This window comes from Thermobia domestica, chromosome 13 (assembly GCF_964235325.1).
Source record: "Thermobia domestica chromosome 13, izTheDome1.hap1.1, whole genome shotgun sequence".
Classification (NCBI taxonomy): domain Eukaryota; kingdom Metazoa; phylum Arthropoda; class Insecta; order Zygentoma; family Lepismatidae; genus Thermobia; species Thermobia domestica.
The window spans coordinates 73,816,074-73,832,229 of record NC_137466.1 but is presented as its reverse complement, the minus strand read 5'-3'; the positions used below and the strand labels follow the sequence as shown (position 1 = coordinate 73,832,229).

General features: G+C 36.7%; 1 protein-coding gene across 1 annotated transcript in view; it reads right to left on the bottom strand.

Annotated features, from left to right (window-relative positions):
• The window catches only part of Ets96B (ETS variant transcription factor Ets96B), a 332,448-nt gene that overhangs the window by 166,594 nt on the left and 149,698 nt on the right, over nt 1-16,156 (bottom strand). Inside the window, exon 5 of the mRNA XM_081735103.1 lies at nt 1,194-1,593. Within this exon, the coding sequence (XP_081591229.1) occupies nt 1,194-1,593 (400 nt within the window). The remainder of the gene's footprint in view (nt 1-1,193; nt 1,594-16,156) is intronic.

Genomic DNA, 16,156 nt, shown 5'->3' with positions numbered 1-16,156 from the left:
ACTTTAACGGTAGCTGTCTATAGCCCATATCCAATACATCTAAGCAAATTGTTTACTTCTATTTTTCGCAATAGGTAGTTAGAGCGATTATCTCGGCCAGGTTCATTAATGAAGTCAATCCGTTAACAATTTAATAAATAACGGCGACTTTAACGGTGGCTATCTATAGCCCATATCTCTTACATGCAACAAATTTTATAAATCTGATTTCTGCAATAGATAGCTAGAGCAATTATCTCGACTGACTTGGTTAATCGAGTCAATCCGTTAACATATTAACAGATAACGGCAATTTTAACGGTGGTTATCTACAGGCCATATTCAGTATATGTAAGCAAATTTCTTGACTTTGTTTCTTGTAATAGGTAGTTAAAGTAATTAATCTCTTCCAGGTTCTTAATGAAGTCAATCCGCCAAAAACTTAACGGATAACGCCGGCTATCTAGAACCCATATCCCATACATGTAAGTGAATTTGTGAATTCTGTTTTTTTTTCTTTTTTAGCAATAAATAGAACGATTATCTCGGCCGAATTCGTTACTGAAGTCAATCCTAATGGATAACGGTGACTTTAATGGTGGCTATCGATATCTCATACATAATTATATTCGCGTGATCCTCTCTACTGTATTAACAAGAGTTTATTTTTGATGCAAGATTACTGCATTGGAGTAAGATCGTCACTAAACAGAATTTATGTATGTGTAGGATTTAGATTTCTGGGCTTTCAGCATCTATGGCCAGTTAGCCCGTCACATATGAGGGATGACGTCCTTCAGCGGGGAAAGGGAAGGAAGAAATCGACCTGGGACCTATAAGTTAGGTACCACCCCGGCATTTGCTTTGAGTGTGAATGAGGAAAATCCAGGGAAACCTCATTCAGGATGACTTGCCTTTAAAAAAATCTTTCTTTTTTACTTTTTCGACCGACTGCGCCCACCGGGAATCGAACCTGGGATTGCTGTCACCGAAGGCGAGGGCGTTAGCGACTACGCTACTCGAGGCCACCTCGCATGCGAATAGAGTGAATGAACTGCTTTTTCCACAAAAGCAGAGCTTGGTGAAGTTTTAATTTCAATGATTCTGATCGCCATTAATCACAATCGAATAACATTAATAAGCAAATTTACAAAATGGAACTTCATTGTCTTGCAGGAAACTTGAAATTAAGTAATATATTATTATTAACTCACCGATTGGAGCAAATTGGCATTCTTGACGAGAGGCAGTTGAGTTGATCACTGTTGGTTGGTGCCATGGACGTTGCTGACATTCCAGAAAATTTAATCCCACTGAAATCGTGTGGAATGTCGTGAGCTTTATAGTGGTTTGAGCAAGTGGTGAAATACGATTCTTTTGTGAGGGAAGATCGCTGCTGTGACATAGTGCCACTGACGTAACTGTCGAAGGATTCCCTCATGCAGGAGGAGACAACAGTGCTTGGATAAGACATGAGCCTATCCACTTGGTAGCCCCCAAGTCGATCCCTGCAGTTTTCTGCCACCACACCAGTCGCTGCCTCCAAGCACGATTTATAGCAAGTATTCGGGGATCGTGGCTCGGGTTTGATCTTCTGTAGGGCATCTGTAGAACCTATAAAAAGAAAATAAGAAAACATTACACTGTATTTTAAAATAAATTGAAACTAAGCACATGAATATAGTTGCAACGAAAATTATTCAAGAATAGTGACATCTAGTAACACTTCCTGCTGGTCTAACCGTAAGATAACCTTCAAATTTCGTCTTGCAAGTAACTATGTGGCTATATGATTAACATGCATGCTTTTGGCGCAGGAGAACCGGATTCGATTTCTGGTGGGAGTTGATATTGCTCTGATCCCACGTTAAATTGTAGGCCTACTGCTCATTACAACCACAGTGCTGAAAGGTATGCTAAACTCTTACCAACCAACCGAACCATTCGTGCTTAGTGATCTGAATCTTAGTGCAACGCACGGTTACTAGAGAAGCATCTAAAACTGCATTCCCACATCTATACCAAACATTGTTAACTTTTTAAAATTAATTAATTAATTAATTATTATTTTAAGAATTCATCACTCTTGTCCTTTCTCTTGGACTTAAATTTCGATGCAAAGATTCCACGAAAATAACGTTTGTCACGACTTCACTTTTCTAGTGAAGCATTCATTATTATTAACAACCAAATACTATTTTTTTAAAAAGCGCAATGCCCATCATCTACAACGTGCCATCAGCCTGAAGACAGTTCTTTGAAAGAAAAAAAAAGTCTTCATACGTCAATCTCCTGGTGATTCTATTTTCTATTTTAGTACATATTTTAAATCGCTTTTCCTTTGTAAATGGTGATGATTTAGTGACATCACATTAACTTCAAGCCATAAGGAAGAAAGCAAGAAAAAGGAAAAGAAACCACTTGATTATACTCAGTGAATGATTTCCAATAACTTCCTGTCATACTTGTCCAAACCATCGCAAAAAAAAAAAAAAAAAAAAAAAAAAACTTTTTTAGGTCTTTTCTTTTCATATATAAGAAAAAACCGCGGAAAATATGTTGCGTGTGAGTATATGTATATGAAAAGGAAAACATATTACGGAATAGGAGCAAGCAAGTAGTACCGAATAAAATTCGAGAAAAGAAGGAAAGACCAGGACAGTTGGAGTACAGCAACATGCTGTTGGCGTGTACACACTCCGCACGATCGTTCCTCAAATTCTGCAACCGAAAAAAAGAAACTCGAAAACCCCCAGCAGTGATTAAAAACGAGCATCGCAGAATCAGGACAGGGTAGAAGGAGAGGGGTTTGTGGTGGTGACACGAAAATGAAGAAGAAGAAGAAGAAGAAGCAAGAAAGAAGGGATCGTGTTTTGGTCTCCAAGAAGGAATCACTGGAATGGGAGTAAAAAAAAAGAAAGAAAAAAGTTTGTATTTTCCTTTAGTGAAAGGAACAAGTTGATAGAAAATTCTGCAAGGGAAAAATGCAAGAAAATCTCTATATAAAGGAATAAAAAAAAAGAAACATGTATCTATAAAGATTGCTGACTCTTAAGAAGAGAGGGAGAGGACAGAGTAAGGGAACCGCACTCAAAAAATAATGAAGATTCATCTCACGCTGTGACGAAGATCAACTCTCTGCATGCACCTGAAAAGTGCTCTTGCCAAAGATTGACTTGGGCGTTTCATCCGTAGGACATTTTCTCTGAACACTATAACATAAAAAGAGAAAGCCTATCAGACGTACTATAGTGGATATTCTTTCCTCCCGTAAAAGACTTTCAGAAGGAGGTGGAGAAGATCTTCTTTCTATTCTCTTTGTTGTCTTAACATAATCAAGTATTTTTCGAACAAAGAAAAAGCAAATGAAATACATGTACTCATTTAGAGGCCTTTCTTTAAGAAGAAATTGACAAAACGCGAGCGTTTCCGGAACTTCACGATCACATTTGAGATATTCAAGTAGGTTCAATCTACATATGACATGTTCCGTGCACAAAGAAGTCAAATCCGATTTCTTTACTTATATTGTAAATATCTCTCGCCTTATGCAGAGTCGTTTTGACGAACGACTAGTGTCATACTAAAGACTTGACTACTGCAGCAAACATATGTTAGTCGAACTCTTTAGTATGCCACTAATCACACGTCAGAACGTCTCTGCATAAGGCCCCTCATGTTTAAGATTTCTATCTGAAGCTCCTTTTAGAGATTAAAAGATTCATACCCAGGTATTGTAAATAACTCACTGTTAAAAAAAAAACAGACTGTGTTAACTTTTCAATCTCTTTAAGCGCACCGTACAAATTTTATGCCTCTTTTTCTCACAAATTTGATAACTGGATTTGCCCTCTTCTACTCTGAACGCTTCATATTTAGGATATATTTCATATATAATTTTATTCTTCCAATGTTCTGTAATGTGAATAATCAACTTATGAATATTTGAATGGAGACTACAAACAGTTATATTCCTTTGACATAACAAAATATTTCTGTTTTATTCCATGACATTCCAGGTACTAACTTCCAAGGTCAATTCATACTGGAATAATTACGTAATAACTGGATAAGAAATGGAAAAAGGTTTTCTGGGGTCTATACTTAAAGCCATAATCTCGTCATTTTCCCTGTGGAATTGAGAAAAACCTAGAAAAGTCTTAGTTACTATGACTGGCTGGTAGATTCGAATTTGAGATCTTTTGCAGTGCCGTTACTTGTGAGGGCTGCAGGAGGCAACTGCCTCCCATTTAAGATCCCCGTAGTTCGAGGGGGCAACTTCAAGATAAAACTTTCTTACTGCGTATGTTATGATACGAACATGTTTATATATGAGTATGATCTTGGCCCATTTCAATAAAATGTCTACTATTAGAACCCCCAGAAACAATATATTCTTCTTAAGGCTTCAAGTTGCGTCAACTATTGTCTTCTTTCCCAACGCCTTTTTCACCAGTTAGCTGGGATTGGATTTACGAATCACTGACTTCCACTGTCTTGTGCCATATCCACTGTGACATCACACTGCACGATATCGTTCTTCATAAAATCTTCCCACTTCTTCCTTGGTCAGCCTTGCGTTCGTTTCCCATTCAGCTCTACTGCATCCACTCAGTGAGGTACGCATTCCAAAGGATGTTTTCTTACATGCTCGAAGCACCGAAGTCTACTTTCTTGTATTATTTCTGTATTAGTAATGTCATTTTTACTTTTCCTCGGAACACTTCATTCTTAATCCTATCTCTCCGCACTACTCCACAAATCTACTACAGCATCCTCATCGCCACAACATGCAACTTTTGTCCCTCTCTCTGTTCTTCGTCTTTCAACATTCCACTCAGTATAATGTGGCGGGTCTCACTTCTGTTTTGTAAACTTTTTGTTTTTCTTTAAAGCGTGTTGGTACCCTACGGTTACACAATACTCCTGCAGCTTCTCTCCATTTTCTCCAACCGCTGCTAATTCTGCTGTTTACACTTATTCTATTCCTGCATTTTCCTGTAATATTGATCCTAAGTACTTGAATTTCTTCGTCGTTATCACCTCTTCTTCATTCAGTCGTATTCTTGTGTTTTCAATTACTTTTTTTGCTGAATGGACAATATAAATATTCTGTCTTCGTTTTGCTGGAGATTCTCTTTGCTCTCCAACGTTCCTCTCCAGGTATCTAACTCCTCTTGAAGTGCTGCCTTGGTCTCATTCACCAGCACGATGCCGTTCACAAAGAGCATATTCCAAGGAACTAACTCTTGGATATCCATTGTAAGCTTGTCCATCACAAGTGCAAAAAAGGTATGAGCTTAAACTAGATCTCTGACGGAGTCCCATTTAACTGTGATTTTTTAAAAATCTTATTGCACATGCGCCCCTCACTCCTGTCCTACATCTTTCCATACATATATTGAATTATACAGATGTATGCGTTCGTAACACACTTCTTCTTCAGTGCCCACCAAATAAGATCCATTTGAACTCTATCATACGCTTTCTCTAAGTCGATATAAACCTTATGGTAGTTCTTCTGATATTCTTTATACTATTCTATTAGCATTCTAAGTACAAATATTGCATCCGTTGTTGACCGTCCTGGGGTGAACACAAATTGCTTTTCTGCTAAGTCTCTTCCGTCGTATCCATTTCATATTTCCTTTGATCTTGATCCCTTCTACTTAGCCCCTTTACACGTTCCTATTCTGATTTGTTATTTTTGGACTCGCTTCCTTAACTTTTTCTGTCCATTGTTAAGAGATAGCCTTTGCTCACTTCTCAAAGCCTTAAGGCGATCGGTCTGCACCTCACTTCAGGAGTACACCCTAGCCTTTTTCTCATTGCTGTGTCTTTCTCGATCCATATGCTATCCATTTAACTAGTAAAACAAGGAATGGAACCACCATACAATTTCCAAAAGAGTTGAAAATAATCTAAATAAAGATGCTACTGATGTCCCATCATCTGAACAAAATATAGGTATTTCCCCTAAAATTAAACAAAGGTGTAACCTGGGTTCTACTTTGGTAAAACGACAACTGGGACTCTACTTCAGTAAAATGACAATTGGGGTCCTTTTTCAGTAAATGACCACTGGGTCCCTTCTTCAGTAGGTGCCGGAATCCTTAGAAAATAGAGTTGCCATATATCGAAGGCGAGTAGGCTAACGATGACACGACATTAATTGTCCTCAGTGCGTAGAAATTATATATGAAATTAGTTTATTCAATATGGGGCCAAAGGAAAGAGAACAACAATGTTACAAGTTGGATCAATTGTCTGTAGCCCCGAGAAAGAGAATATTCCCCACTTTCCTAAAAACTGCACCGTTTTATTTTTAGAGCCTACAAAAAAAGGACATGTCCGGATAAAAGGTGATGTCTAGTAACCTTATTCTTTTCATTTGTCGGACTAGAAATCATGTCGTGGCCCAGATAGAGTATTTCAAAAGGCAGCATCTTGCCCGCAGTCTGTAGTTTGTCCATCACTGTGTTAGCAGATGGCTAATGTTGCTTCGAAATGTGTAGGTGATAAATTCAACGTTAACTCCCTGAGCTTGAATACGCTCTACTTAGAGAGCACACAGACTTTCATGCAAGTTAAACTGTCACAGTACAAGCCATTTCCCACCACACTCTCTCACTTCTCAGAAAAAAAAAGTGAAATGCAATCTTTAAGTTTTACGTCCAACGGTTATGCCGGCTAAGCTAAAGGAGATGGTGATGATGAGAAATGGTGGAATAAAGAAAGTGAGAGGAAACGGGAGAACTCCGAGGAAACCCATGCACACGGTCCTTGTCCACCATAAAGCTCACTTGGCGCGAGCTGGAATCGAACCAAGGACCCTATGCACCAAAGGTGAACGCTCTACCACTGAGCCACCGCGGCTCCCATTTCCCAGAGAGCAATTGTCGATTCAATTATAAACAATGACAACAAAGGCGTGACTAAACATGGTTCGATGACCGAAGTTCGGGTAACCGTACATTAATGAATTTCGTATTTACTTGTTTCGTTATCTTATTTGATTGACAATATTAAAGGGATAAATTCTTACGTCTAAATGAATACATTAGATGATGACCATAGCACAAAACTTTCTCAACTAGCAGCAAGTGATCCCCAGTTACGTATAGCATAGTAATTATTATGATAATAATGACGACACCCTTTATTCTCAGATTCGTTTCCAGATTGCTGATTAATCGCAAAATTATTCATTCGGTTTTTATGCTACTGAAAACAAGAACGAAAACACTTGTAGGGTAAGGTGGGGGAAAACAGAACATTATTTAATACATAGAATTGCCGCTAGAGGTCGATAGCCAATTCGTTAGCAGTGAAGGACAATACAAAAAAGAATCATTTGTTTGATTCAGCTTGAAACGTAACGAATCGATGTCAGTGGACAGGGACAAAGTTTCTCTCGCCTTTTCTTTCTGTCTATTTGTAAACACGGAAGGAGGACAAAGAATAGAAAGGGAACATCGTTCTCCCTTGTATACGTGCTCACAAGGAAGAATCCAACAAGGCTTATTGTGCTCGCTCTCTCCCACATTGAATCAACTAATCAGCCAGTGTTGTCATCTCACAGAAAACTTCTCCCCTTCTTCCGCATTTCGAAACTACTTTGGTCTAATTGAGTTTACAGTTTATTTTCTTTTTAAATTCTTGGTGCGAACAGAAAAATAGCTCCTATCGTGTATTATTATTATTATTATTATTATTATTATTATTATTATTATTATTATTATTATTATTATTATTATTATTATTATTATTGATCAATAATAATACAGGCAGAACTCCCTCGTGGCTATATGGTTAGTATACTCGTCTTTGGCGCGGGAGACCTGTGTTCGATTCCCGGCAGGAGCTCATGAGGTTTGGATCCCACGTTAAGCTGAAGGCTCACGTCCCATATAGCCTCGGTCCAGAAATAGACACTAAACCTTAATCCAATCAACCAGATAAATCAAATCATTAGTTGACACATTCCAAACAGTGATACTTATGGAAATCATGGCACTTCTGTAATTTAAAAAAAACGATTTCTTTGAAAACATGCTTCCAAGCGTTAACTATCCCGAATTAAAATTGATATATCATACTTATTATCATAATCTACGCACTTTTTTGACCGACATTTTAAATCTAAAAGTAAGTTCATGCTTTATTTCAGGAAACGATTTTCTATAAGTTTATAATGAAACTAGAATGTGATAATCGGTGAGCAAATGATAGTTATATGACGGAAACTTGCAAAAGTCCATTTTGTGTCGTTGCTCCCTTCCTCAGAACCATAATTCTCTTCTGATTTACCAGCATTCTCCTCAATCCGCTCCCACGAAGCATTATCCTCATCGACGTTCACCACATAGGAAATTCCTGTATTGAAAAACAACTAACAATTACGCGTTGGTCCACAATGATCCATTTCCTCACTATCACAGTGGCTTAGTGGTAAAGAGCTTCCCTCCGATGTGTGGGGTTCCTGGTTAGATACCCGGCCACAACATCGTGTGCGTCGGTTTTATCTAGGTTTATCTAGGTATTCCTGTTTCCTCGCACATTCTCATTTTACCAATTCTTCCATCATTGTTCACTTGCCTTAACCATCCTTTTCCCTTAGCCAAAATATGGCATAATCGTGCGACGTTGTACTGAAAGATTTTTTAAATTTCTTTTTCTTTTTTTTTAAACAAATTTGGTGTAACAGGATAATCACGAGAGTTGAAACCGCCTCCAAGAGACTGAAAGTGAGAAAGAATGATAGATCAGGATTTCTCAGTGCTAAGATTTGTCTTAGACTTGAAAGGAAGGACTTTTGTTATCTTATAGAATTGTCTATGTGTTCCCTGGTGTAGCATTACTAAACACGTTTGTACTGTATTTAACCATTCCCACGAAAGGTTTATCACAAGAAACACTACATGCTGATTAATTATTGTATTTAAGAAAATGTTGCATATTAAATGTTACATTTCCTCAAAATGTACTCACGAAACACTTTATATGATTTTTTTTTAAATGGAATGATTTAATAAAGCCCATATAAACTGTTAGAAAATAGACAGAATCACGTGCTATAAGTTTCAGTTTCGTCCGGTAGATGTCAAAATCTGGAGGATCTTTGTTGGTATCTAATGGCGCGACTGCAAATTCTACTACCTTTTTTTAAAAAAAAATATTAGAGAAAATAAGACGTGGACAGCCATTGTTAAACTGTCCGTTACCTTTGACGATGTTAAAAGATTCACTCCATTAACGAACTCGGAAGAGAGAATCTCTGTACCTATCTGTTGCAAATAAAAATAAATTCGAATTCGTTCAAGAGTTATCGTGCAGAGTAACTGACGGGCGTACTAATATTACAATCTTATAGGGTTCACTTGCGTGATTCTAATAAACTGTTGTGACAGATCCAACAACTGCAATTTTTGAAACTGGCCAATGTATGACATAGGAATGGCCTTTCACAATCAGAGCGAGGACAGAAAGAACAGATTGAGCAGTGAAAAGGAAGGAACGACATGGATGAAATGGGATTTTAAAAAATTATTATTAGCAGTGCACGATTGGCCATAACTCCACAAGTAGTGTAACCACAAAATTACTGACTAGGCTTTTTATTTCTTTTGCCAGACACCAACCACTGTCTTCTATCAACACTAAGTTTGCTGTCTTGTTGTTGTTGTTGTTGTTGTTATTGTGTGTATGTGTGTGGTTTACTGAGAATACGACCAACAAACTGTAACATTATAGAGCATCCAGTTGAAAATGACTTCTCGAAAATTCAAATTGATTTTCCAAATTTCGTAGAGTTTTGTAATTCCTATAAAATTTCCGAGACGCAACACATGATACTTGAAGTTATGACAAAAATGTTTTCAAATTCTGTAACTTTGTGTCTGAGGTGTGTAGACATCTTTCGTTTCATTAATATATATATATATATATATATATATATATATATATATATATATATATATATATATATATATATATATATATATATATATTTATGAAATCTAGGTCAATATGGCTTTTATGTAACTTTGATGATTCTGGTAAAGAACATTATTGTTTGCAAATCTGAACGTGTTAGGTCAAACTCAACAGAAAACATAAAAAAGTATGACTCGGACTCTTGACGGAAATTGACAATGGAAGTGGGTGAAGTGGTACGCGGAGATCTGCACGTGTTATATATCGTTCCAAGAGCCACACCGACTACACCTCACATGTAAAATATCTCGCTTGAATGGTGCCTGTACGGGGCGTGGCGACGACTAGAAGATCCGAACAAGGCACAATCTGGAACACCAGAAAACGTGGACAAAATAGGAAGCTATGATGTAATTGTTTGAGACGTGGTATATATAGGATTTAAAGGTAGCTAAATAGGAATCTGACATAAAAAAAAAAATTACAAATCAAAATGGCGGATCCAACAAAGCAGACGCAAATTATAAAATATAAGCTATGGATCTGAAATTGAGTATATAGAGATATTCGATGTGGTATTTATGAATCGGATAACAAAAGTATAAAATTCAAAATGGTGGATCCAAGATGGCGAACAAAATGCAAAACACAGAAAGATTTACGGAAAAGACAGAGAAATAAAGAATTTAAAGCTATAGATGGACCAACAGGCTGAAAAACATCTTCATAATCTCTAATAAAAGTGCGTGAAAAAGGCTAACTTCCAGTCAAACTCACATCCATAGAACGTCGAATAAATTAAGAGAGACCGAATTTCAAGTATATCTACGTATCTAGAGAGTGAATGACCTGAAGGCCTCGTTAGATCAATCTTCAAATTGGATCATCCTCTGTTTTATTCACTATTTGCCTAAGAACTGGAATGCAGTATTAGATTTTACGCAGCCCTGCTGATTCTATTCCTAAACCGTTATTTCTTAATTTCACAAGTAGAGAGTTGTTGCTTTCTGTTAAACAAGGATCAATAGGACCATTTAACTACCAATTTAGCTCCACTTTCGTAGGGGATGAATCCTGTATCTTAAGGTAAAACTTATGGTAGCTAGTATTAAGCCTACAAATCGCTATTGTTAATATACTTTTATTCTGTATTCCACATGAGTTGCTTCTATTTATTTATGGCCTAATAAAGCTTTCACATGACTTCTGAATAATATATTTAAATTAGCTGAAATACCCATTCTTCGCATGGGGAAGATAAGGTTTATTCAATATATCATCTGTGAAGGTGAAGAAATGAGTAAAGTAAATAAATAAGAAAAAACAACGCTTTCGGCATTGCCCCTGTCCATATCAATGAAATAAATAAATAAAATTGTATCGCCTTCAGCGTTGGCCCTATCAATATGAGTGGTAAATAAATAAATCACGAATAGCAATGTTTTCGGCGTTGTTCCTCTCAATATGGTTGAAATAAATAAATACCTTCTGCTTTGCCCCTGTCAGTTCTTGGACCAACTGTCACACTTCTTCTTGAGTAAACTTGGGTAAAAATATCATCGGACTTTCACGAATCAGCTTAGCAATTCCGCAAACTATGAATTCAACATTAATATCAGTCATTCAGGACATGTTATTTTTTCACACACACTCCCAATCCTCCATAACGATGGGGTCTAAAGTTGGACTTGAACGGCATCGAGAGTGTTACTATTCATGTCACCGACCCCGAAAACTATGAATTCAACACTAATATAAGTAATTTTCGATTATTTTTACATTTCACCCCTTCCCACCTCCTAGGGATGTCTTACCCCCACAGTATTTTTTTTCAGATTGTAGGGCACATGTATATGCCAATTTGTTATTAGAAATCATGTTACATACCGAGTTTCATCTTCCTAACATAAAAAATTCGTGAGATATTTTATTTTTAAGTAAATTTTAAACCACCTTTTCCTTTCTGAAGTCCCCTTGAACTCTCTTAGGATACAAAACAAAAAGTTCTGTATAGCCTACGGTCTCTTCGATAAAATCATTTTGAAGTATGTCAAGTCAACCGTATGGATTTGTATACCGGACAAACATTCATTTTTATATATAAACTATAACGTAAGTACTCTAACTTCTGTAAACTTCGAAGCTTCCTTATAGCTATATGGAGGGATTAAAGCTACAGTAGTGGCGCAAGTCATATTTGCTTTGTTTTTCACATACTAACTCGAAAATGTACTATAATAAATTCGGGAACAAAGAAGCTGTCCTCTTTTATCACTACAACTCCTGTTATCTATTGACAGTCGAATGGAACTGTCACTTACGTTTTGAGTTGAGTTGAGTTGATTTTGAGTTTAACGTCCCGTTCAGCAGCGAGGCTATATGAGACATGTGACTTACGTTTTCTGCTAACAGATTGACTTATGTAGATCAGATTTATGTGTCTAAGTCTTTCTGTTTTAAAAAAGTGATTTGTCCCACTGCAATTTTAACCCGTCCATATGGCTAGCGTACTCGCCTTCAGGGAGGAAAACTCCAGCTTCGATTCACTGTAAGACTCATATAGTACAGATCCCACGTATATGTATGGGCCCACGGTCTTATATAACCTCGGTGCTGAAAGACATGCTAGCTCAGGGTCCTTCACAACACTCAACACTAATCTATCTTACCTCTTTATATGTAAACTCAGAGTACCATGACAATTCTTTGTGCCTAAATGTATGTTAGATACAAGGTGAGTCGAAAGTAAAATAAAAAGTAATATACTGTAAAATGAAATAAATACAAGTAAACATAAAGAAATTGTAAGTGGTGTAGTTTACATAGCAGAGGCTAAAAGCAATAAAAAACAGTAAATACGTGTACAAACAATACAATATTGTTTGTATTTATTGTACTTTATTGTTTCTAGATATAGTGGGATCCATGGCCAGTGAGTCACCTCATACCATGGGGGAACATATTTTAAAGAGCATTGAAGCTCATGAGCGACTTCCATAGATAAATTAATGACTAACACCCAAAGGAATTTTGCTGCAATACTTAACAAATCTTCCCTATCCAAATAAACGATATTGGGGAGAAGCTTTTTTGGAAACAGGTGTAGAGAATTTTACATCGTACCTGGAAGTAAATCAATCTCTGTCATGAAATGATGGAGTCCACACAGACACTGAGGAATAAAATCTTGTCTATAGCCTCCTCAGATAACATATATTTTCCGTTATTATACTCTGTTTACTTCCAACTCAATGCTTCTTGTGGAGTGTTGTACTGTATGGGACGGAAACACGGACATTATGTAGAAGTGCTGAAGAACGACTGGAAGCTTACGAAATGTGGGTGTGGAGAAGAATGGAAAGAATTAGTTGGGTAGAGCCGAAAACGAATGAAAGGGTGTTAGAAATGGAAGGGAGAAAAGGACACTTCTTAGATATTATTAAGAAGAGGAAGAGGAATTGATTGCAACATTGCCTAAGAAGAAATTCTACCATGAGGAACGTGCTAGAGGGTATGGTGGCAACAGAGGGAAGAGGTGAATGAGACTACAGTTAATGGACGATATAAAAGCAGAAAGATCATACGTGAAGACAAAGAGGTTAGCGGAGGACTGTGGAACATGGAACCATCTCAGCTGGGGAAAGTGACCTGTCAATACGAACAGAATACAAGTGATGATAATGATGATGATATATATGTTCCGGGTATGTTCTCTCATAACTTAAATATAGGTATACCAATCTTGATTATTTTTGTTCTTTTAAATAGTACACCTTCCTGGTGCTCTCCTATAAATTTCTTTAGGATCCGATGGTAATTTTTGGAGCTGGAATCTGAAATATCTGAACGGATAGTGGATTAATTACAGCAAAGTAACATGCTTATAGGTAACCATGCATTCTTTAGTGTGATTATGGTTGCATAAGAGCACAGGGATTGTGCTGCAAAGTTTAGGAACTCTGTAACATTATAAGTTGCTAAATTTCCCTATAGCGGAAAAAAAAATCACCCTTTGTTGATGTTTATCAAATTTTGATTATAAATACACATGAACTTGCTTCCCGTAATGTTTCTTAAGTTTTATCCTGGACTTTGGTGGCCAATAACTCGAGAACTAAAAGTCTCACTTGACCAAATTTCAAACGATGATAGACCTTAATAAGCTTAATATGCATGTGAAATACCATGCTGTGCAGGTATTTGATTTTTTAGTTAATGGCTATCTAACTATGGGTTTGGACTCAAAGTAGGTCCAAACCTCAACTTCAATGACAAATAACTCGAGAACCAGAGATCTGCACAACATAATAATATTTCATATGCGTAGTAAACTCATGAAATCTACCACCATTCCAAATTCGATCAAGATCGGATAAGTTCCATCAACCGCATTAAAATGCTTGATTCTACTGGATTCAAACCCAACTTCAATGGCGGAGTAACTTAGAAACTAAAGATCTGTAAACCATGAGTTGAGCTGATTTTGAGTTTAATGTCCCTTTCAGCAGCGATGCTATATGAGACGGGACCTACTGAATAACGTGGAATACGAACCACATGAGCTCCCGCCGGGGATCGAACCTGGGTCTCTCACCCCAGAGGCGCGTACGCTAACCTCTTAGCCACGAAGGAGCTCACTGTAAACCATAATATTTCATACTATGCTCGAATGTGTACAAATTCATCACTATATCAAGTTTGGTCAAGATCGGAAGGTCCAAATTTGGTAATAACTTGAGAATGAATTATCTGTATACCGTAATATTCCATGGACTTGTTAAGTTACATAAGATCTACTACCATGCCAAATTTGGTCAAGATCGGATTAGCATCGTCAATAGTATATCACATATAATGACGTTTCACTAAGTTAAGCTCCAATTTTGATAACTCAGGCACTAAAGGCCTACACATCAAAATGTTTCATATATGAAATAAGCTTGTTACATTCTATCACAATGTCAATTTTGGTCAAGATCGAATGAATTCCATCAATCGAGATTCAGTGAAATTTCTCAATTTCTCTGAGCTCAAACCAAATTCAGTAACCAATAAGTCGAAAACTAAAGATGTGTATACCATAATAATTCATACTATGCTCGAGCGCTCACAGAGCTCAGAAATCTTTACCATCATACCAAGTTTGACCGAGATCGGGTGGATTTTTATCGATCGTGATTTAGTGAAATTTCTTCATTTGACTAAGTTCAAACTCAAATTCGGTGGTCAATAACTCGCGAACCAATGTTCTTATCTGTATGCCACAATATTTCATGTACGTATAAAAATGTACAAAGTTTACTGTCGTACCAAATTTTGTCAAGTTTGTATTAGTATTGTCGATAGCATGCCGCATATATTGTAATAACCTTTCACTAAGTCGAATCCAAATTTTGATAGCCAATAACTCAGGAACCAAAAGATCTGCTCACCAAATTATTTCATATATGTAGAAAGTTGGTAAAGTTATATCACCATTTCAAATTTGGTCAAGATCGTATGAGTTCCATTTATCGCCTACGATATATACTGTCCATTTGGTGTTTAGTTTAAAAGAAAAATCAAATGGACGAAAATTAAGTGGGTTACGTGTCTGAAGTATGTTAAGATATTTTTTTGGAAAAAGTTTATACAACTCGGCAAGCCCTTTATTTCATGCCTGACAAAAATGTTTCACAAAATACATACTTTATTTTCTTCATTTTAATAACATCGCATTTACCGTCCACCATTTTTGTTTTTACGTGATGTCACAGGCCTATCGACAACTCATTCGTCAAGCTCTAAGAAACTATGTACGTTTCGCTTATAAAAATGTAGTTTCTATTTATGATCTGTTTTAAAATATCCTTGAAAATAATATCATAAGATGACAACTATGAAAAGTGTTCTTGGTGACAAACGACTGTCGGGGGTCTTCGATCTTTCTTTTTTCTTCACACTCCGTGCAAAATAAGCATAGCAAAAATTGAGTAGGAATTGCAGAGTGCAAGCCAAGGACATATTAACACATGAAAAGCTCTGTGAAAAATCAATGGAAGATCTTATTCACGCTAGGTTTAGTAGATTTGACAGCAAACAATACGTTTAGCGAATTTGAGGAAAGAATTAATGTTGTTTGACAAATGAAGCTGAAGACGTGTAATGTAATTGATATGTATTAGTGGTAAAAAAAGGGTTGGATTTATTCTTGATTGTCATCATAAAATTCCACTTGTGAAGCGGAAAGTAACAATATGAG